This window comes from Balearica regulorum, chromosome 17 (assembly GCF_011004875.1).
Source record: "Balearica regulorum gibbericeps isolate bBalReg1 chromosome 17, bBalReg1.pri, whole genome shotgun sequence".
NCBI classification, from domain to species: Eukaryota; Metazoa; Chordata; class Aves; order Gruiformes; family Gruidae; genus Balearica; species Balearica regulorum.
The window spans coordinates 8,704,942-8,726,013 of record NC_046200.1 but is presented as its reverse complement, the minus strand read 5'-3'; the positions used below and the strand labels follow the sequence as shown (position 1 = coordinate 8,726,013).

Here is a 21,072-nt window from a genome sequence, read left to right as displayed (position 1 = left end):
AATGCAAATATCTTATTTAAAAGTATGCTCAAATGACTAGCATGGGACAAAGGCAAGTCTGCACTGATGTTCCAGGACAGAGGGAAGGAATAGTAGAGAAGTCACAGAACAGCCCTCTTTCCTTCTTCCAAGTGTAGGAGCAATCCTCTCCCAGAGGGAAGAGGAACATATGCCCTGGAAACCAGCTAGTTTTCAGTAAAATCCAAGTGACAACAAACATATCTGTAATTCTGATGTGAATTAGCAAACGGATCTAAATGTTAGGATCTGTAGCCTCTTAAACTGACATAAAGTTTTGCCATTTTCACCTGGATTTTTAGCATGAATTAGCTAATTCAGACTAAACCCCAAAATTTTACCTGCTAGAGAAAAGATCAGTAAATTTCTATTAATTTATTTTGGTATTACATGCTGTGGGAGTCCTAAATCATTAGACAGAAAATAATATGTATTTGGCACATGAATATGGTTTCTTTTCCACTTGAGACTTCAAGCCATAGTCCAGCCCAGGTGTCTTAAATGAGAAACCTGTAGTTTATTTCCCTATAATTAACATAAGCTTTGATTTAAATGACACTTTTAAAAGTGAAAGGTCAGATTTCATGTTGAATACAGAATACAATCTCCACCCACGTTGCTGTTTCGGTCCTTTTCTATTGCCATCCTGCCATCCACCCTGAAATCACTCACAATATGAACAGCACCTGCTGGAAAACAAAGGTCGTGCCTTGCAGAACAGGTCTGGCTTTTTGTTTTTATTTAAGGGCTTTCAACATTTGGCATTGCTTCCCCCCCCCCCTTTTTATTTCAATATGAGGCAAGGGGAGTGGCTAAGAGAAAAAAAAATCTGGAGTATTTTGATCTTTGTGGCTTTTTATGGACTTCATAAGCTTTGTTTGTTCTACTGCCAAGCTTCCTTTGTGTTTAAATAGATAACAGACCAAGACAACTAATAATTTCCAATAAAAAAAAAATACCTACCAAACCCAAAGCATTCCCTTTTTTTTTTTTTCCAATTAATGCGTGTAAACCCAGGTCGCAAGCCCTGCCTAGGAGCATAAGTACTTCTGACTTCTTTTTTCCCCTTTTCAAAAACAATAACCCAAGGTGCAGACAGGGCTCTGTGCTCTCCAAATGTCTGAAAGAATCTTGAAAAAAGGCTCTGAGAGTGTCTTTGGAAGAAGGTAGTTGTAAACATGATGTATGAAAGCAGCCTTGTGTACCTTTAGAGGAGCAGCAGCAGCACGGTAGTTAGTGCCACCATTTATGGACTTCCTTCCTCTTTGGAAACGGAAGGCTATTTACGGAGAAAGAAGAAATAGCAAATTTCACATGGAACTGTTGCTGTGTTATGTAAAATGCATATTGATTGCTAGTTTACTAGTGAGAGCTGGAATCTGCTATCGCTATTTGGAGAGGCTTTGCATTTGAAGAGGAGACAATTTACCCAATCGAAACCACCTAGATTTTACTGCATATCGAAGTAAACAAAGCTGAATGTCTTTGAACCAGAAGATGAGTTAGATAGATGAATCATGGGTAATCATCAGTGTAAGGCGGGCTTTTTTACACTAAAAAAAAAGTTTTTGTAATGAAAATAACACAGAGTTCAAGATGCTGTGGTGACACAGTTTTTCTTTAGCTTCTTAAGATTTTTATCACACAACCAGTTGTTTAGGACAACACATTTGTGAGGTCAAAAAGCTGTATGTTAGCCAACAGCAGAGGTGGATGCTACTATGATCAGTAGTAGAAAGTGAGAATTATGCAAATTACTCATCTAGGCTATATTTCTGTGGAGGCTGATCATTCAGTATACATTTCCATAGTCTCAAAGATTGGCTTTTCACGTTAGGCACATTAGATCAATGCTCCAAATGGGCAAGTAGAAAACAGAATTGTACAAGTTTAACAAATTCCCCTTTCTTGAGGCTATCTTATACCAGTCCCCAAAGGGAAAGAAAAGGGTAGGACCTTCAGTAGGTCTAAGCAGACTGCATCATGTATATCATCTCTGGCAAGGTGTAAGCTTATTTGTTTTATTTCCCAGGTGTATTATTCCTGTGGTGCAGTGGTGGAATCGATGGAGAGAGGCCTGATTTTATCACCAGGTTTTCCAAACAACTATTACCCAGGGACACACTGCGTTTGGCAGTTTTTCATTCCCATGAGAACCCATCTTATCTTGGAAATTTTTGACTTTGACATTTTTGAGAGCTCTAATGAAACTCCAACCCCCTGGGATGATGGCTTTTCAGCCCCCCCTAAAACAGGAAATAGGGACATGCCTTCTCTTGAAGAAAACCTGGACTTTTCTCTCCATACAACAAAACCCTCTCTCCAAACCTGGATGTCAAAGATGGCTCAGAACCTGAGCAGCACAGGAGATCGGTCGAAGGACCTTGCTAGTCACCTGGATGAACTTCCAGGAACCACTTCAAAAAAAGATGAAGCAAAACAAGCATCTGAACAAAACCAGTCAAAGCAGATGAAGGAACCCAAAGCAATTACCAAGGCTCAACCAGAACTGCCATTCCCTGTGGCTGGTAGTGCCACAATGCGGAGGCAAAATACCAGTGGCCTGGAAACAGAAGATTTGAAAGGGAAAATCTTGCTTGCCCACCTAGCTACTAGTGAGAGAGATGAAGTTACAGTAGAGAGCTGGACTATTCCCACAACAGTATTGCCCATGGAAATCTCCTCCAGCCCACAGTCAGCAGTGGATGTGTGTCCCCATGATGTACTATACGTTTCCGACCTCATCACATTTTCCTCTCGCTTCTGTGGACCAAATTCACCTTTAAACAAGACCATGGTCTTTGGTTCATCTCTGGAAATGGTTGAGGTTATCATGGAACTGATCACCACCACAGACCGGGGCCGAGGCTTTGCAATGCTCTTCGAGTACAAGAACATCACTGAACCCAACACTGTAGATGCTGTGAAGCAGGAGAGAAAAGAAAACATGATGATGCTGGCAATTATAACAGGGATCGTCGTCTTTGCACTTGCTTTACTCTCCGCCCTCTGCATAGCTTGCAGGTAAGATGATGCATACCTGAACCTTTGAAGCATATGATATTATCCATACAGGAAAAGGACCAGAAAACAAAGTTACATTTCCTCTCCTCTGCTAATGCTTGCTGTCTTTTAAATGTAGTAAAGTGTGTTGATACAGAGAAGATCAATGCCAGTCACTGCTCCTGCCCTAGGCTCCTCAGTTTTCTTTCCTAGTTCTACACCTCTAACATTCTGCAGAAAAGTAAATAATAACAAAAGTATTGCCACTTAGAATTAAGATTAAATAATATTTTCCAGTCTGCAGCATGTTTTAGCCAAGAGACTGTGCAGACATTTTAATTCCAATGCACTTCATTCATTAAGCAGTCATCTGCACATCCCTTTGACTGCTAGGGAAGAGCTGAGAGCCATGCTGCAGTACCCATGATTGTCCCCCAGTGTCATCCAAAATGACATGGTCAAATGAGCTGATGGTCAGGCTGGGTTGCTGATTTCCAGGTCCTGATGCTAACTAGTTCAATGCCTAAAAGCAGCCAGTGCCAAAAGCATACTTCTCCAGTCAGTTGCTTTTATGTTATATATTTCTTTTCTCTATATCTATCAGGAGAAAGCTTCTCCACCCCCTAGCATGTGTTTGCATTTTTCTTACTAACTCCCTAGTGAAAACGTTTTTGTAGAAACAGTGATTTATTTATTTGTTTTTTCCTCCCAACAAATTCAAAACTGAGCCCAAGTTTCCCAGGTTTTTGTCAAAACAAACACTATTTTTCAAGTGTTTTGACTTCAATGAAAACATCAGGTAAACTGAAACAAATCGTGTCCCTTGCAGGGCTCCATCTGTGACGACTGGCTATTAGTAATAGCATTCATTTCCCAGCAGCAGCACGCAACCGGTCTGTCTTCTCTCTTCCTGCATCCCTGCCTCATCTGTTGTGCATCCTCCAACCCAAAAGGTCTCAGGATTGCTCAGCTACTCATAGTCATTGAGGTTGGTCTGATAGAGGAACTTTGTTTTCCTTGTCCTGTTGGAGGCTGCGTTTCTAGCTCTTGCTGAATAAATACAAAATATAGGCCATCATACTGGGTGTAACAGAACGTGGGCAAGGTGGTGAAGCTTAAATATAATCTCTCTTGGTGTATACAGAAATTCCTGCTTCCAGGGTCTGAGCTTCTCATAGTTGTAAGAGTTAAACTTGCATGTGTTACATCTAACTAACCTTTTTCATTTTAAAGAGCTTGCAGAACACTCATTTAGACCGCAATTTTTTTGCTAGCTCTAAAGGAAAACGTCTGGTGGAAAATGTCTTCCAGATACCAAATACTTTATTTTTATACCCTTGCCAACCTTCAAAAGAGACAGAAACATGCTGTCTTCACTATGGCAGCAGTCTGGGCTGATACACATGTTGAGTAGGCTGTTCTTGCTCCATTACCCCTATTTAATTTCACTGTAAATATCCATGAAGTATTATTCAAAACAAAAAGTACACTGGCAGTCTGAGATGTCACTGGCTGAAGTTTACTCTGCATAGCCTGTTCAGAAAGTCAGGCCATGCTGCTCACATGCACAATTATTTGACTTTTTGCTTGTCAGATGTTTACAAAATAAAGTAATATTCTGCTGTTGCTGACCAACAGAGAAAAACTGAATGCATTTTTTTCTCCCCACACAAACGTTTGTAAGTTCTGGTCACTGGAAATACATCCTACCAGGGGTCCTATGGCGCCAGACCAGGATTAGACTCACTGGCATTTATGCCTTTTCATTGCTCTACGACTCTTTTTGAAAAGGAAGATATACCTCAGTCAGCTATTGACTGTATGTAAATAGAGACTATCCCTAGTCCTTTAGCCTCCTGAAAAGCCATTTACTATCCCAGCTGCCTGTATTCCCCACATGCTATTCCAGGGAGGCCTTCATTACAATACTTTATTTCTTGTCAGACTTAAAGCATTTAAGTGAGATCCGACACACGCGGAAGCGATGCCACGACCTGCGCTGAGTAACCTCGCTTGCATTGCGCTGGAAGAGTCTTTTCCCCTCTTTACTGCACTAACTGCTTCGAGGATATTGGCCTCTGGCCCCAGAACCGCTGGCGCTGGTTAGAGCTCGCCTACGCTTCCCAGCTGTGGGGCTTTTCATGCAGCTCAGAATAAGACTGCAGAGGCCATTAAGCACATCTAACCTTCTTTTAGTTTGAGCCCACAAAACTCTATTTTATGCTTTTTGCCCTAAATAAGGGCTTGAAATCAGGTGTCACGTGTATTAGCCACAGCCTGTCCTCACTGCAGAAATGTCAGGACTGCCAGGGGCAGGCTGAGGGGAGAAGTGAAGATGCTTTAACAACACAGCACGTTCAGAAATGGGACCAGCAATCTGAGGCATACTACTCGCCCTGGCTGGAGTGCGCCATTGCAAAGGATGTTAATAGTAACCTTCAAGCTCTTGGCCTTGTAAATTTGCCTTCCACTTTCTTTTCTCTTCCTACTTAACGTGTTCGTCTGGTACCAGGTTTAGCTGTAATTTTTTTTTTTTTTCCATTTCTATCCGCTGCTCTTGCTCAGCTAAAAGTAGCAGGCTCTGCCTTGCCAGGGGTAGAAATGGCCCAGGATGGGCTTGGCACCTACTGCCACTCCAATGCACCAAGTCGTCAGCAGTGTCTGGTCGGGCTCATTGCATTCAGCCAGGGCAAAGCTCTCTGGGGAAACTCCAAGTCTCTGCCACACTGCAGCTTTTGTTTGCTGTTTGGCGAGGGAATGAAAGCTTCAGTTGTTAGCTGGCCAATAATTCTAATTACTTTTGGCCATGAGGCCTGGCTCGAGTAATGGGGTATTTTTTATTTTCTTTCCCAAGCCCCAAGAACAACAGACATGTCCACCTTATTTAATTTTAATCCTGTCCAATGCAGTCAGACTTCTGCTCAATGGCTGCAACCCATGGATTGCAACTGCATGTTACATCTGCACGGCCTGCCAACAACCCGTTTCCAATTGCGACTCCCTACGCGTACAGCTATTTCATCAAGTCATCGTGCGCTCCCATCTCTCTCCAGGCCCATGCAAGCTGCCCCACCAGTTGCTGCCTGCAGCCTGATGGTCACCCAGGGATGAAACTTTTCCTTCATCATATAATGCCCTCCTAGAGAATCCTAGTCACTTCTGGGCTAAAACCAGACCTTTCCTCTGCCAGCCTTGTGCTAGGCACGATTCAGAAATTCCTCCCTGCCCGTTGTATCCATGTCCTCCGTTTCTGTCCCTCTACACATCAGGGTGGTTTAGTTTGACACCTAAGACAGCTAGACCTGGCTGAAACTGCCTGCTGTGGAGCACAGGGCAACTTTCACAAGAAAGAAGAAAACGTTAAAATGGAGACATTTCAGCCAGTTACCATTTTTTAATACCAATTTAAACTTCGGGAAGAACAGGACTCTTCCTTCTCTTATTCCCCCTTATTCTACCATACTTGCACAGAAAACTTACCTTTGCCAGGGGCACCTTACTCCCCCTTTGGTTCATTCCGCCAAACCGCAGTGTGGATTTCAAGGTAGTTATGGTGCCTGCTAAATGTTGCAGAGCACTACATTTATAAAGAATGGCAAGGAAAGGAGCCAAATGGTTGTAAAGTATTTCAGTTTCTTAATGCAGAACTTGCTCTGTCTATCCTAGTTTATCATAGCTGTCAGTTGCTGGTACTTTTAAAATATGTATTTCATCTTTTCAGCACTGTCCCAGAGAATATGAGTATCTTACAAGTGGGACAGCTGTATACAACAATCTGAGGAACACATTTTTATTTGTGTTTTCAGAAAACTCAAACGTTTTGTTTGTTAAGTCATGCTAAAAGTTCAAATAACAAACCCAAAAGTAAGACCATCCAGATAACAAACAAGTCTGGGTTGCCGATGCCTGATGTTCAGTGTGGAAGAAATATGTGCTAAGTTGTGTTTTCTTAGAGGAGAACATTTCCTTTGTGCTCTTTAATCTCTGGGTGGGAATATTTTAACAAAATTGCTTGTAACATGCCAGTTATTTGAAACAAGAATATTTCATAGGATATATCAGATTCGATTAAATTTTTGTCATGGGTTTTGGCAGGAAAAAGCTGGAAGGAGGGAAAGAGATTTAAAAAAATGAAGGCAATGTGGAAAAAGCAGGGAATCACACATAGTTCCCCCACCATCTACCTGAATGCCTTGATTACCATGCTAATTCCTTATTTTGGGGCATGTTTTGCCAGGTCACTCTTGCTGAAGTGATTCTGGTGCCCAATAGGAGCTTCTGGAGCGCGTGTGGAATATTTCTATACACATTTTCCACTCTGAAGTATTTCCTACTTGGTTTGATCTTGCTTGATAAGGCAACTCTACTCCTGCTTGGAAGTCTTTCCTTGCTTCCCCTTCCTGAAGCACTGCGTTAAGGAAGAGCCTTCCCTGCTTTAGCCCTGAGTTGCCCCAAGAAGCCCAAGTGGTGGCTGATGCCATTGTGCCTCCTGGAGAAACAGCTGTACCTCTTCTGGATTAAATTCTCAAGTGCCAACTCACTCTCCTCTTTTTCTGTGGTCTTCTCTGTATTCACTGGGAATAGTGCTGGGAGCACATCACAGTGGGTTTTTTTCCTCCCTCAATTCACTTGTCAGTCAATGAGCATTTTTTAAGAGATCCGACGATATGGTGAAGGAATGAAACCCACCATGCCAGAGATGGAGCAAATGCCGGTTCCCAGCCAGCCTCATCAGGTGGCCTTTGAGTCCCCATTCTTAAAAACAAACAGTAATGAAATGGTGACTGAAAACTTGAAATCTTAGCTTCAACTCATCACTACCAAAAAAAAAATATCTTGTGTGGAGGAGATTAAATGCCTTTAAACAAACCAACCCCTCCAACAAGAAGAGGAAAAAATGCCAGCCAACAGTATAGATAGTAGGGAAAACAGTAACATGGGTCCCATCCTATCCAGTCAGTGCCTTAGTGCTCCTGCGTGTCCCACACTGTCCCATGGATCACTGCTGTACGCAAAGACAAAATACACTTGCTTCAGTCATTATCATGTTCATTACTGCCAGCCTTTCTCTGTAACATCTTCACATCCTATTCATCCAAAAGTAAATAACACTAGTTGTTCCATAATCTCAGTTTTAGTAAAAATGTGAAAAAATGGTTAAGAACATGACCTTGCCTCCCTTCAGCAAAGAGGCACGTTTACCCAGCAATCATCTGCCATAGCACTGTCTTTTAATAAAATGTTGTTCATTTGTACAAACATCTGATGCTCTCTGCTTGCTAAATATAATCCAGCATGCAATATTTGCTACGCAGATGAAATATTCTGTCTAACAGGATAAGAACGATGTCACCGCCCAGACCAAAGGCAGGATTTCAGTCCTGCTATTTAGCGACTGACGTTAAAGAGCAGCTGGTGGTGGGGAGCCTGGTGGGACTTGGCAGAGGTCTGAACTCTGTTCCTGCTCTCACAGCGATCATGGGAAGAAGATGACGGGTCCTTCTCTTCTTCAGCTGACTTTCCACTACATGAGCATATCATTTTCTCCTTTGGCCTACAGGCCTCATTGCCCTGAGTCTTGGCAAGTATTTTGGATGCTCCTGTAGGCAGGAGAGCTCATAACCTGCTGGGTCCCTCTCGCAGGATGAGCACAGCTGAGACCTTCCCTTCTGTGTATCTTTAACTCACTCGTGGGCTTGTTGTTGTTGCTGTGTCTCCTTTTCAGGCAGAGAACGTGCCCCAAAAGGAGCTCATCCAACGCATGCAGTGACCAGGAGGTTAGTTCTAACGGCTTCAGCAATTTCTGTTTCTCTTTCATATTGGCTGTTGCACTGTTTATCTGACGATGTTTACTGGGGCATGTTCTGAGTTGTAGAATGGGATCCAGAACTCCGCCGTCGATATCAATGAGCTCCAGCTGGTGGTGCCAAGTCGGGAGAATGAGAACAACAACCACTCTGTCAGCCGGGAGCAGGCGGGTAAGCACAGGGCAGCGGCGGGAGCAGGTCAGGGCACCCCATAGCCCCCGGCCAGTTAATCAGATAATTTCTTCCTTGCAGTCCTCCTTGCTGTCTTGCCCATGCACAGCTGGAGAGCCACTTCACAGCAGAGTGCCTTTGTTGTGGGAGCTATTCCTCACTGCTCTCCCCCCTCGCTGGTAGGGTAGTTCCCCTGGCAAGGAGTGTGCACGAGCACGGCTCCAGGACGCTGCCAGCAAAAGCTGTCATAGCACATGGCACTGGAGAGACACTGGGTTAGCAGAGCAAATGTATCAGGTTCAGGCTGCTACAAACAACTTAAAGATCCACAAACCGTGGAAGAGTTTCACCTGCCCTGTGCCCAACCTTGTCTGGAAAGGATGGGTTTTACAATGCTTATGTTGGCTTTGCACAACTTTGACTTCTGGAGCTAACTTTTTCTGAAGAGCTTTATGGATGAGACTGCTTTAGATGACATTTACTTCACAGTATGTTTTGAGAACAAGAGACCCCCAGCTGAGCTGCAGATAATGTCACTTGCTGCAATTTTGAGTCACAACACATGAATTTTATCAGTGCCCCTTTTGGTTGGTGAAGGCCAACAGGGAGCTACTTCATGTTGTATTGCCACACACCATCAGTTTCCCGCTAAACCATCAGCCATTACACACAGCACTCACAAGGATATCTTCCTAAAAAGCTAATTCTGTGCTCCCAACTGCGACATTTTCCCTTCTCCTCCTTTGAAAAAGTCATCCAGGAGGTTGTGGCTAGAGCTCTCCTGGCCTGGACCAGATGAACAGGCCTTGGGGGACACATGCACACACACACCCCGTAAGGCTGCCGGTAGGACCTGCAGCACGAGGATTTAAGCAAAAAGCACAGCTCCCAATATTAACAGGGACAAGTAAATACAAATAAAGAATGAGTTGAGCAAATCTGCAAGCTTCTGATCTGCAGCACAACCTTGTGTCTTTAGTGTGAGGGATTTCAGTTTGGGTGTGTCTTTATTAGAAAGCAGACCCAAGGGTGTTCCTCCTCTCCCCTTTTGTTTTGTTTTTAAAAGCTTGCAGTTTCAGGAGAGCAAACTGTTGGCTTGAATTTTGTTCTGGCTAGTGCAACAGACAGCCAAAGCCTGCTCCAGATTGTCTGGGGAGAGAGGGAGGAGGGTTTGCCATGGAGGAGTTGGGAACAGATGTTTTGGACTCTTGCAAGCAGTCTGTACTGATTTTCTTCTTTTCTCAGTCACTTCCTGCGGAGGCAGCACAGAACGGTCTCCTCAGGACACTGACCCAGATGTGCCCTCCTCCACGTCTGCAGTGACCACTGAGACTGGGAGCGATGAAGTGTTTATCATTTCTGCTGGACCTGGGGCTAGTGGGCTGAGCTTTACCACCTACAGAATACAGGTAGGAATGCCCTTCAGCATCTCTAGCAAGCCATGGAATGTCCCTCTTGGGCAGCACGTGTCATGTCTGCCCATTTATGCTTATTGCCCGCTTTGCAGGAAAGGTAGTGACTGTGCCAGGCAGTTCTCCTAACCCTTGAGCTGAGCTGCCATCAAGTGATGTGGGCTATGATCCCTCGAGCCAGTATCTTCCCAGCTTTGAGAAGAGCAAGTGCAGAAGCCTACTTTGGATCCTACAGATGATAATGCAGAGGTCTGCCAGCAGGCAGTAGGACCACCCCTCAGAAATACATTAATTGGCAAAGATGATGTTCCATTAAAAGCATCACTTGTAGCAATGGAAGGACCCGGGAGTCAGTTGTGCTCCTGCCCGCCACTACCACGTGGTCAGGGAAGTTACTCAGCTTCGCAGAAAACTATTGAACTGTCTCACCAGGCTGATGTGAACACTAACAGTAAATGCTCCAAAAATCAAGCTCTTCAAGTGAAAGCACTTGGGTCCTTTTCAAATACACACACAGAAGCCTGGACCAGTTCAGTAAGTTCTCTCTTATTTTAGCTCTTTCCCTGCACTCCTGGTCAATTATTTGTTTAGAAACAGATGATAGCTCAGAAGTCTCAGGTCTGTCTACCACCTCTTCAACACAGAGTAATGACTGGAAAGCACATCCATTCCAAGGCTGCATTAAAGCCTTTCCCAGCTCAATCCTCTCCTCTCCAGTGCCCTCTCTCTTTTTTTTCCCCACAAGAGGAGAAACACCAGCCCAGGGAACTCAGGTGCCCCAGACAGTCCGTGTAATACTTCCATCACAGTTTACAAAACAAAAGCATTCTGCATCTCTGCACTTGATTAGGAAATGAGCCAGAAGGCCAGGATGGTCAGGGTTTTCCTACACTAGCATAAGATACACGCTAAGCTTTTCCACCAGTCAGCCACACTGATTAACAGAAAAAGGGAAGGAAGAGAAAAAATCTCTGGTGCCTTCCCTCACCCAAACACATTGCCTTCTGCTGAGCAGGGCACTGTGAGCTGTAGCCGTGCCCAGAGTGGGCATCCTTGAACACCTGCACTCCTTGGTCCTTCTTTCCAGTGGAGAGAGCTTCACCTGGTGGCAGCCACATACAAATACAGCTTCCAGATAGGAAGAAACCCCACCTTCCTTCCGCTTTTCACCACTCTAGGCAGAATGAACAAATACGCTCCAACGGAAAAAAATTCTATTCTGCCATCCCTTCTGCAAGTAATCTAGCAAAGGAAGTTTATAGATATAAGCACATATTAACATAGTGTTAAGTCAGTTTTAAGTGAATATAACCCAAAGAATTAAAGTGATTTACCACATTATTAACTCCAGAGGCATCTCCTCAGTGATGTCCACACTGCATGTGAGCAGATCAATGCTCTCAACCAACTCCCTTAAAGAGCAGGAAGGATGAAAGGGCCTCTTTAAAAGCATGAGGTCCTTCCCCACAGCTGAAAGCTATCCTCTCCAAGGGGGGGTGGAAATTGAGCAGAGCTAATTACAAACCCGCACTCAACTGAGCTCTCTTCAGGCCACTTGAATTACTCGGGGTTACTGGATGTTAGAAATAAACATGCTTACAGTTTAATTTCCAAATGTGTATTTTTAGGGTGTAAAATGCAGCTGGCCAGCCAGCTCCTGCCTTTAGCCTCAGCCCCGCAGAGGGTATGGTGCATCGCTTTTGTGGACCAGCACCAGGCAAGTAGGAAGAGTTCTCCACTGGAGCGTAGCCACTTTCTTGGCAGGAGCTAAGGGGTTATCCTCGTGTGAAATCCTGAGCCTTTACGGTACAGTAAATAACACTCTCAGGCTCACCCAAAATGCTTGACTAGACAAAGCAAGCTGTAAGGAGCTTTCATTAAAAAAATTATCTCAATCTTTTTACTGAGAAATGGTGGCTGGCCACTTGGTCTTGTGCCCCCCTGTAAGCGTGAGGCTCAGCTCTGCTGGGCCAGGAGCGGGTGATAAACTGGCCTTTGCAGTTTAGCTTTAAAATCCCCTTTGAAGAAATCAAACCCCTGTCAGGAGGCAAGAGCTGGGAGAGCAAACACGCGTCTCTCTACGTGGACTAGTGTGAGGACACGGAGGGCAGGGTGGCTTTCAGATGGCTCCTGAGGTGTCCTCCAGGAGGGTCGTGGCTTTCGAAGTCCCATTTGGTTTAAGTCATCATTCAGCCTTGTAACTATGACCTCTGATTTCTATTCAGACATTACAAGTTTCAGATGCAAAGGTTTGGGTAAACGAGTGTTATCATGGAGGCTTAAGAAACATTTTTTGCTGAAACATTTTCAAAAATCTAAAAAATACATTATTCATCTTTGTAGTTACTTCCAGTATATCTATCTCAAAACCAGTGGCTAGCTTTTACACCAGTTTGGAGGCACTTATTATAATATTAGAATAATAAATCCTAAGACAGCCTGAAGAAGCTTCTGAGGAGAAGAGAGCTGGCTTATAAGTTTAAAATAAAGATTGGTCCTTTAATCAAATCTGAGACTAAGAGCTTAATATTGAAACAAACTTATCCAGAGTCTGAAGCCTCTTCTAGCTTCCTACTGAGAATTTTTTCTGCCGTAGTAGCTAATTTCTTGCTTCTCTGCCCACCCATTTCCAATATGACACTTTAACTAAATAGTTTCTTTGATTTACAAAAACTTGAGAGTCAATTTCTCAGAAATAACAAATGACAAGTTTCTGGTTTCACAGGACTTTTAAATCCAGGACACTGTGGGATTTATTTCAGACTCTCTTTAAGGACTATGTAAACTTTGGGAATGTGGATTTTTGCATTCTTCTCATGACAACCATATTTGCACAGCTGAAAATTAAAAATACATATAGGGTGGTGGAACAGGAGGCTTATATCAATAACAGGTGAAGCATTAGTAAGAATGAACAGACATTCATAGGACAGTCAGGGATTCTTTAACTTTTCTGGCTCTAAACCCATGTCAATATTAAGGACAAAAATTGTGATTTTTTTAAATGCAACATCAGACCATGTAAAGTAACTATGGAAGAGATCTTTAGAAATCGTCTATAGTTCATTCCCATGTCAGATCAACTCTGCTTATACACGGAGCTGGTGACAATGGTTTAATGTGGTCTCACCTTCCGATGGTGCCAATTTTACACCTGTCTGGACGTCTTGTTCTTCTGCTAAAGCATGTTTTCCATCTGAAAAACATTTCTTATGTGAAATGAAAATCTCCCTGGCTCCAATGTGGGTCTCGTGCTTCTTGTCCTGTTCACCACAGACACCGAGAACAGATTATTCCCTTTCTCTTTGTTTTAAATTCTTTTTATTTTCTTAATTCTTCCCAAGCATAGGATAAAGAGCACCACTTACTTCAGTCTTCCCTCCTGAATCGTGCGTTTTTGAGCCTTCTGATTCTCTTGCTCCTCGATTTCTTTCGCTGGGCCCCATCCCCCTTGAAGTTTTGTTTCCCCAGACAGACACATCTGGAGCCTTCCAAGAGGCAAGCAGAGTGGAAGAATTATGTTTTACACAGTAAAGTTTACTACTCTGATCTGTCAGGTATCTCCAGTAAAATAAAGCTGTAGGTATTTGATGTATTTGGTTAGTGAGAGTGGTAGGACTTTATTTCTTTATTTTTATATTTCTTTATTTTTATAAATACTTTTATTTCCCAATTCTGTGTTGAACCTGAAACTGGGGAAGCAAGGTAAAACTTTCATCCAGGGAAGACAGCAAACTTCAGGCAGCACGCTGGAAGAGCAACGAGGAGAAGTTGCATTCTTGCCTCTTGTCCTGAGAAGAGAACGACTGAAGAAATCAGTCTCTTGCACTAACAGCGTATTTTAGTGTTTTAAAAACCTTTTGATGAAAGATGCTGTGAACAATTTTTACTTACTCTTTTCAGGACAAAAACCTAAAAAGAAGTGTCACAAGCCCAGCCTCTGTGTCTGACTGGCTGACTTCTAATCCCACGGCTGCAGGAGCGGACGCTGTTGAGAAGGGGAACGTCCAGCTGGAAAATCACTGTCCCAGACAACGCACGTGGAGCGCCCGCACTTTCCACGACTTCCTGGCTCCGATACCACAGCTACAGAAAAAATGGTGCAGCTGGACCACCAACAGTCCCTTCACGAAGCTGGTTGACAACAGTGTAAGTCTTGCAAGGAGGGGAGGACATGGTGGTCGGGGTCTGTGCCCCCGTGCCCCCAGCTGCTCGCTGATGGGTCACATTTTCCCCTGGCCCTACTGCTTTGCCTTCCCACCCTGCAAATGGGATGTACACATTTCAGTCTGGCGTATGGGAAACTCTTTTGTCTAACTATATTGTAATTCATTCAGGCTTTCCTGAAGTACTAAGAAACTCTATTTCCCAGCAGTTAGCACCTGATTTAAGAAATGATCCCCAGCCCAGAAAAACATTTTAAAATTGCCTTCAGACTGGATTACCTCACTGAACATTCTGACACGTACCTTTTTTTCCTGGTTATGCCTTAAATTTATTTTAACTGATCTATTACTATTGCATTATGAGGAATCTGTAGGTGTGGGAGGGATATCTAGGTCTCAGTGACTGTAATCATCAAACCAACAGCTTGTTACAAAGCTAATAGAGGATGTTTCTTCTTTTTTAAGGTAATAACATCAGTTTTTGCTAAAGAATGCATCTCACTTCTAAAGTAACAAGGAATTTTAGCTTTTACTTCCCTGGGATCAAAGTTTCTCAAGACAGCTGCTTTTCACGGCGTGTCTACTAATTTATTATTATTTTGTACAGGGTTTTCCTGCAGCTGCAAGATCCCAAGGTGTCCCCACCAGAAAGGTAATCTCAGCCACGGAGATAGAGGGAGCATCAGAGACCGTTTACTCTGACTCATCTGCCAGTAACGCCTCCTACCCCCTCACGCTGTCTGCACAAAGGCAGCGGAAGCTAAGCTCCTGCAATTTGAAGAAATCCAGGTTTGGGAACCCTTATTTTGGATTTTTAGCCAGTTCCCCTGATGGCAAACACGTGAGGTCCTTGGATCCCTCAGGACATCTAGGGGCAGCATCTCCAGTTAACAGCCAAAGCCCCAAAAATCCTCTAGAGAGCTCCAACCCACTGAAAATCAACTTGGTCAATGGTTCAAGAACAAAGGAGCTTATGGTAGAAACAGATAAAAACAAACCGGTTTTTGTTATTTCTGAAGAGGGAGATGATCAGCAGCCTCTGGTCCTAGCAGAGCATCTTAGTCAATGTGGAGATCATCTGCCAGAGCAAAACGCTGTGTATGCTCCAGCTGTACCAGATAAACAGCCGGTGGGTCTGACTGCTGAGGGGAACAGTTCTGCCAGCTTCACGTCAAATCTTCCCCTTTGGGCAAAATCTCCTGGTTTATACAAAGGTCACGTGAAGGTCCCTAGCTCTTCCAGGGACCAGCAGAGCTCGTCAGTTGTAGATACTAATACTACTGAGGGCTCAGAGAACTGTGATACCTTAGCTGTTCCTACGCTATGCCAAGCTTCAGTCCAGTGATGCCCTCAGAATGATTGAAACATCTGTTCACAAAAACAGAGGCAACAGAGACGTGGTCAGAGTGGAAGCTGTGCCAGGTAGTTGAGCGTGGCAGTCGCAGATGGATGCAACTTTCTTAAGAGTGGTCTTTGCTTCCCACCTGGTGGGGTTGGGATTATGACTGTACATACCATAGTGCAGCACAAGTGCCATCTTCCCTTACACTCACTAACCTCATCTCTGTTTTCTGCATGAAATTTTGATGTGGTTTATACAAGAAAGCATCCTCTGAAAAGGTACTTTGGACTGCAGAAAACCTTTTCTGGAATGAGAAATGAAAGTCATCTGAGATGGTTACATTGCGGTTTATGTAGGAAATGTAAATCAGTCCTCTGTCACTGCGGTATCACTGGAGTCTTTCTGTTGGGAGCTATGAGTTAAGCTCTGTTTATAGCTATGCCTGTACAATCCAAGCCTTGCCAAGCCAAGGGTAAGAATTCAATTGTGCATGTTTGCATACAGTTTTGTAAACTTAATTTTAAGCATTTCATAACTTCTGCACTCTAGCACAGTTTACCAAGCATTAGCATCTCTAATATTAAAGACCATGATTATCTCATATCCTAACTCTTTAGAGAAGTGTACAGACAAGCTGAGCAACCCAATACTGGATGCTAGTTCTATAAAAGTCTGATGCAGCTTTATCTTTGTTAGATCTACGTAGGCTTCAAACACCTTAGTATGCTACATTTTTAAGTGACTCCTCATGGCAACGGGAGCATGTGTACAAAAACACTGAAATACTAGGAATAGTCTTCAGCATCCAACACTTGGATATCTGCAGCTGCTCTGGTCTTATATCCACCAGCTATTTATTGCTGGTAACGCACATTGACTAGAGAACTATTTCCCTTCCTTTAGCAGGCAAGACTTAAAAGACAAAATCAAGTGGGGCAAACTTTGAGTGCTCACTTTCTTTTGAAATGAACTCCTAAGTGTCTGTGCCTCCCTGATCACAATCCAGGGCATTCGATGGAACGCTGAACCAAAGGGATGCCTGCTAGTCCTGTTGCCTTTAATAACCCCATCAGTATTTTAATGGCCTCCTGGTGATATTTTCCTTTCTTTGCGAGAGACTCCTGCATCTTCAGCCCACAACTTCAAATTATTTTGCTTTCTTAAATGAAAGAAATTCCCTGTGAAGCTGTATTTTGCAGCTGACACAGCACATTGTTTTAAAGCAATAGTATGTCATAAAACAGGTGTCAGAAAGAAATCTTCTGTACAAGTCTTCCCCTGTATTAGCTACAGTGTGTATCAAGTTATCTTAATCCTTCTGTGTGAAGGCATTTAAGTCTGATTCCTGAAATATTTAACTGAATTATTTATGATTTCACCTGCTACTATAGCTTCTATTTGCCACCTATTAATGTCTGAGACATGCAACACAAGATTGTAGGTTTTGCCTTATGGTTTGTGTGTGCGTGTGTTACGTGTCCGTGTAGACATGGAAGCCTTGCACCTGGTAGCAGTGGAAGCAAAAACATACATGCCCTTTAGCAGTTGACTCAAGCACGAACAGGAAACACGTCTCCACATTTGTTATTACCAAACTGTGTTATGTAGTTTTTGAAGCACAAGAGTCTGGTTCCAATTTTGTTGTTGTTGGGTGGGGTTTTTTTCTGGTTTTGGGGAGTTTTTTGGTTTTTTTTTAAATTAATGCTACATGATTCAAAGGGAAGAGTTAATATATTTATGATTTAAGAAAATATTTAGAAGTCTTCAGTATTCTAATAATAACTTCCACTGCATTGAATTCATATACATTGTAATTCAGAGTCAACGTTCTGTTACTTATTATATTTCTAAAGATTGAAGTACTAAAAAATCTACTTTTGAAAAGTACTTGTGTTCAGTTATTGACAATAGCTAAATTTGAAGGGCTGGAAAAAGTGGCTTTTTCAATAAAAGCGTGTTTAACTATTCATGTCTACAACGTAATGACACTTTGTTTCTTTTGCTGGAAGACTAAGTTGTGTGGGCATTGCCTCAGAGCACCAGTACATCGCGTGGTACATCCCAGTACAGCAACCTCATTATCGCTTGCTGCAATGGCAAGAGCACAAAAGCTGCTGCATCACTTAGGAAACACCCGAGGAGCAGATCCCGTTTGATTTCACCTTGGTAAGCTTGCGAGATGATGAGGTGGTTGTTTACACTGACTTCCTCTACTACCTATCTGTGTCACCAAAGAACGGATTTTTCTAAACCCGCGCAGACCGCTGCCAGAGGCTGGTTTCTGTGGGAGCTGGGATCTCCTTTCATATACTACTTAACACCTTGTGCCTCTCCCATCAGTGCCTCTCTAGCAGCATATAGCCAATTACGCGAGACACTAAATCAGATATCACACGTCAGCCTGGACTACATACACAGATATGTTGGGTGAGGGTCTCCCCTTGAAGATTGTGCAATATTGAACGACGGTGCTTACCCTCAGAGCAGATGTGGCTGATGTACCAAATCATTCCAAGGGGACGGGTGTCTTCTTCCACCACAAGATACTGGAGCCTAACGCCTAACTGGTGCCTGCTGCAGGTACACAGCGACCGTGCCCTCGCTCTTGAGCTTCAGTTCCCGACTTGCCTGTTGAAGTTCCTATTTTTTTAGGCAGATCACTAAAATTCATTGCTAAAGACGTACTTGTGTTTTGTTTTGTACCTTCAAAGAATATAAAAAAGATTTTCCTCCTCTTACAGCTAAAGGAACTGTTTTGATATTCTCCTCTTTTTTTCCCCCAGGAACAGAAAGAGCTTCCACCCAAACTCTTCAAAAAAGTAATAGTGCAAATTTAAGAAATTCTGAAAGCTCCGGGTGGAATAAAGTGCTCTAATACTCTCAGCTGTAAATATTGACTAGGATTAGTTTTTAAATATTATTACTTATGGCATTTATTTTGTTCCTGACAGCTATATTACTTCTGAGAGCTATGCTGCCCCTTTTTAATGACAGCAAACCTCAACTGGGCTGGGGATTCAGTTTTACCTTTGTGGTAATGCAGCCAGTTTACTGTGCTGTTTTGCATACTGTAACTAAGCAGCAAGTGGGATAAGCAAGCTAAATGCCTGCTGAAGAGGAGGAAAATAATTTCAATCACAATTGCATGGGAAAAAATGTTATGAAGCTAACAAACAGGAGCATTCTTTTCAGTAAAACTGGATTTGAATAATGTTCACCTTTTTTTAATTAATTATTCTGGAATATGCTAGGCAATTCCTCTAACCAATGTCTTAGGTAGATTGAATAGGACAAAAATATGTGGGCATTCCCTATTTTTTCATTGTGGAAACAGAGGTTCAAAATAAAAGCTTGAAGCTATGCAAGATGACAAGAATCCTGTGTGCTAGGTTTCTTACTGTCAGGTAGTTAAAATGGTTGAGAATGGAGGGTCAATGGGAAAACAATCCAAAAGGTTTAACATGCAGCCAACGCATCCTAACTTTGGGGATTCAGAGTAGCAAGAAAAATCCATTTATAAGTTCTGAGCAGAAATGTGAACCGAGGTTTCCTTTCAGAAATGTTTTTTTTAAGAGCAGCTGGTTACAAAGTATCCTGCTCATAACTGTTTGGGTGTGGGTTTTTTCCATGAGAAAGGCACATGAGCCCTAACAAACCACATTTGACTCAAATAGCCCAGTCAGCTACTAGATTTTATTCCAAACAATTAATTTGGATTGCAAGGAAAAAAGATAAGTTCTAAGGCAACACTTACCTAACGAAAGCAAGCAACCAAAACTCAGCAGCACTGAAAAGAATACCCAACAGAGACCAAATATAGCTACAGCATATATTCATGGTCTGTCTAGAAATGTCTTTGATGTTAAACCTCATATGGCACACTTAGCATTTTTTATAATTCATTTCCTATGGAAACTAATGAGCTTAAGGGTGAAATTACCTCATTGAAAGTCAAAATGGTGAAGTGTGAAGACGAGAAGGATGACCTGAAAAGCAGATTTAGAAGCAATCTTTGCATATTAAGCATTGCTGTGGGAAATAGTATAATTAGTTTTCTTCAGAAGTTATTCCTTGGAATTGTGTAAGTGGTATTTCAGCTCCCAAACATCATGCAGAAAGAATGTTAGATAAAATAGGTGGAAAAAATGCAAAATCCCCACACATTCTTTTTAAAACCAAGAGATCCTTTTCCTAACTTCCAGTAACGCAGTGACTCTTGGTTTATTTTTAGAGGGCAGACTGTACAAAATAAGGCCCCCTTCCAGCAGAAATTTCTAAGAGGCCATAAGAAACTAGATTTTCAGAGCATAATTTAGAATTGAGCGTTCTCTCCTCAAATGCCTAACTCCTTTACTTGAATCAACTTATTTCCCTGAGCTCTTGCTGTAGGCTAAGCCATCTGCACTACAGTTCTGCTGAAGGCTAGAAATTGATACAAAAATGGATGTATTTTGTTTGCAGAATGTCTGAGCTAATGATTGATCCTTCAGTGGCAAATACCATAATTTTTCTATTGAATTCAAGGAAAACAGTATCAGAGCTTAAACACAAATTATCCTACACAATTGCTGGTTCAAATACTCGAGACACACCGAGGGCTCTCAGATTAACACTGTTGAGATTAGAATGTTGTCAGCTACTCCACCTGCAAAAGGCCATACATTGTATTCTCTTTCTCACAATCATGCCACCATCTTTCTTTATTCTTTTTGGAGGAAGTGCTTGGAAGAGCTTATGCTGTGCCAGAACTGATCACTTGATAGGGCATAAACTGAAAATCAGCAGCTTCCTCAAACTAAATTAGTTATGAGTCATTTGTTGACATAATGGAGTATAACACACTTAAATCCACCAATATAAGCACAGGGCAAGCAAAAACCATTGCAAGTTTTAAGGTCTATCAGCTTGTCTTTATGGTGTACAGAACAACATAGCATTTTCACTTTTACATTACTTAATCATGAGTTTGAATGTCTCTTAAATTTAGTCTGAAGAAGAAATTACAGCTGGTTTAAGAACAGCAATATAGATTAGCTACTACATTAAAGAACATCCTGCTTCAACTGTGGGAATGGCAGCAGCGCAAAAACCCCTGGGATGCTAAGCTGCAATTTGAAGCTTTACAACTCTGGCATCACTGTCTCCCACATCAG

General features: G+C 42.6%; 1 protein-coding gene across 2 annotated transcripts in view; it reads left to right on the top strand.

Moving 5' to 3' along the window:
• Nucleotides 1–19,284, top strand: part of LOC104632589 (uncharacterized) — a 35,441-nt gene extending 16,157 nt beyond the window's left edge. The window contains exons 2-7 of one of the 2 annotated variants that reach the window (XM_075769658.1): nucleotides 2,051–3,042; nucleotides 8,747–8,798; nucleotides 8,897–8,999; nucleotides 10,245–10,408; nucleotides 14,315–14,560; nucleotides 15,185–19,284. In XM_075769658.1, the coding sequence (XP_075625773.1) occupies nucleotides 2,051–3,042; nucleotides 8,747–8,798; nucleotides 8,897–8,999; nucleotides 10,245–10,408; nucleotides 14,315–14,560; nucleotides 15,185–15,922 (2,295 nt within the window). In that variant the 3' untranslated portion in view covers nucleotides 15,923–19,284. The remainder of the gene's footprint in view (nucleotides 1–2,050; nucleotides 3,043–8,746; nucleotides 8,799–8,896; nucleotides 9,000–10,244; nucleotides 10,409–14,314; nucleotides 14,561–15,184) is intronic. The other variant, XM_075769659.1, reaches the window with a different exon arrangement.
• Nucleotides 19,285–21,072: the final 1,788 nt, after the last annotated feature.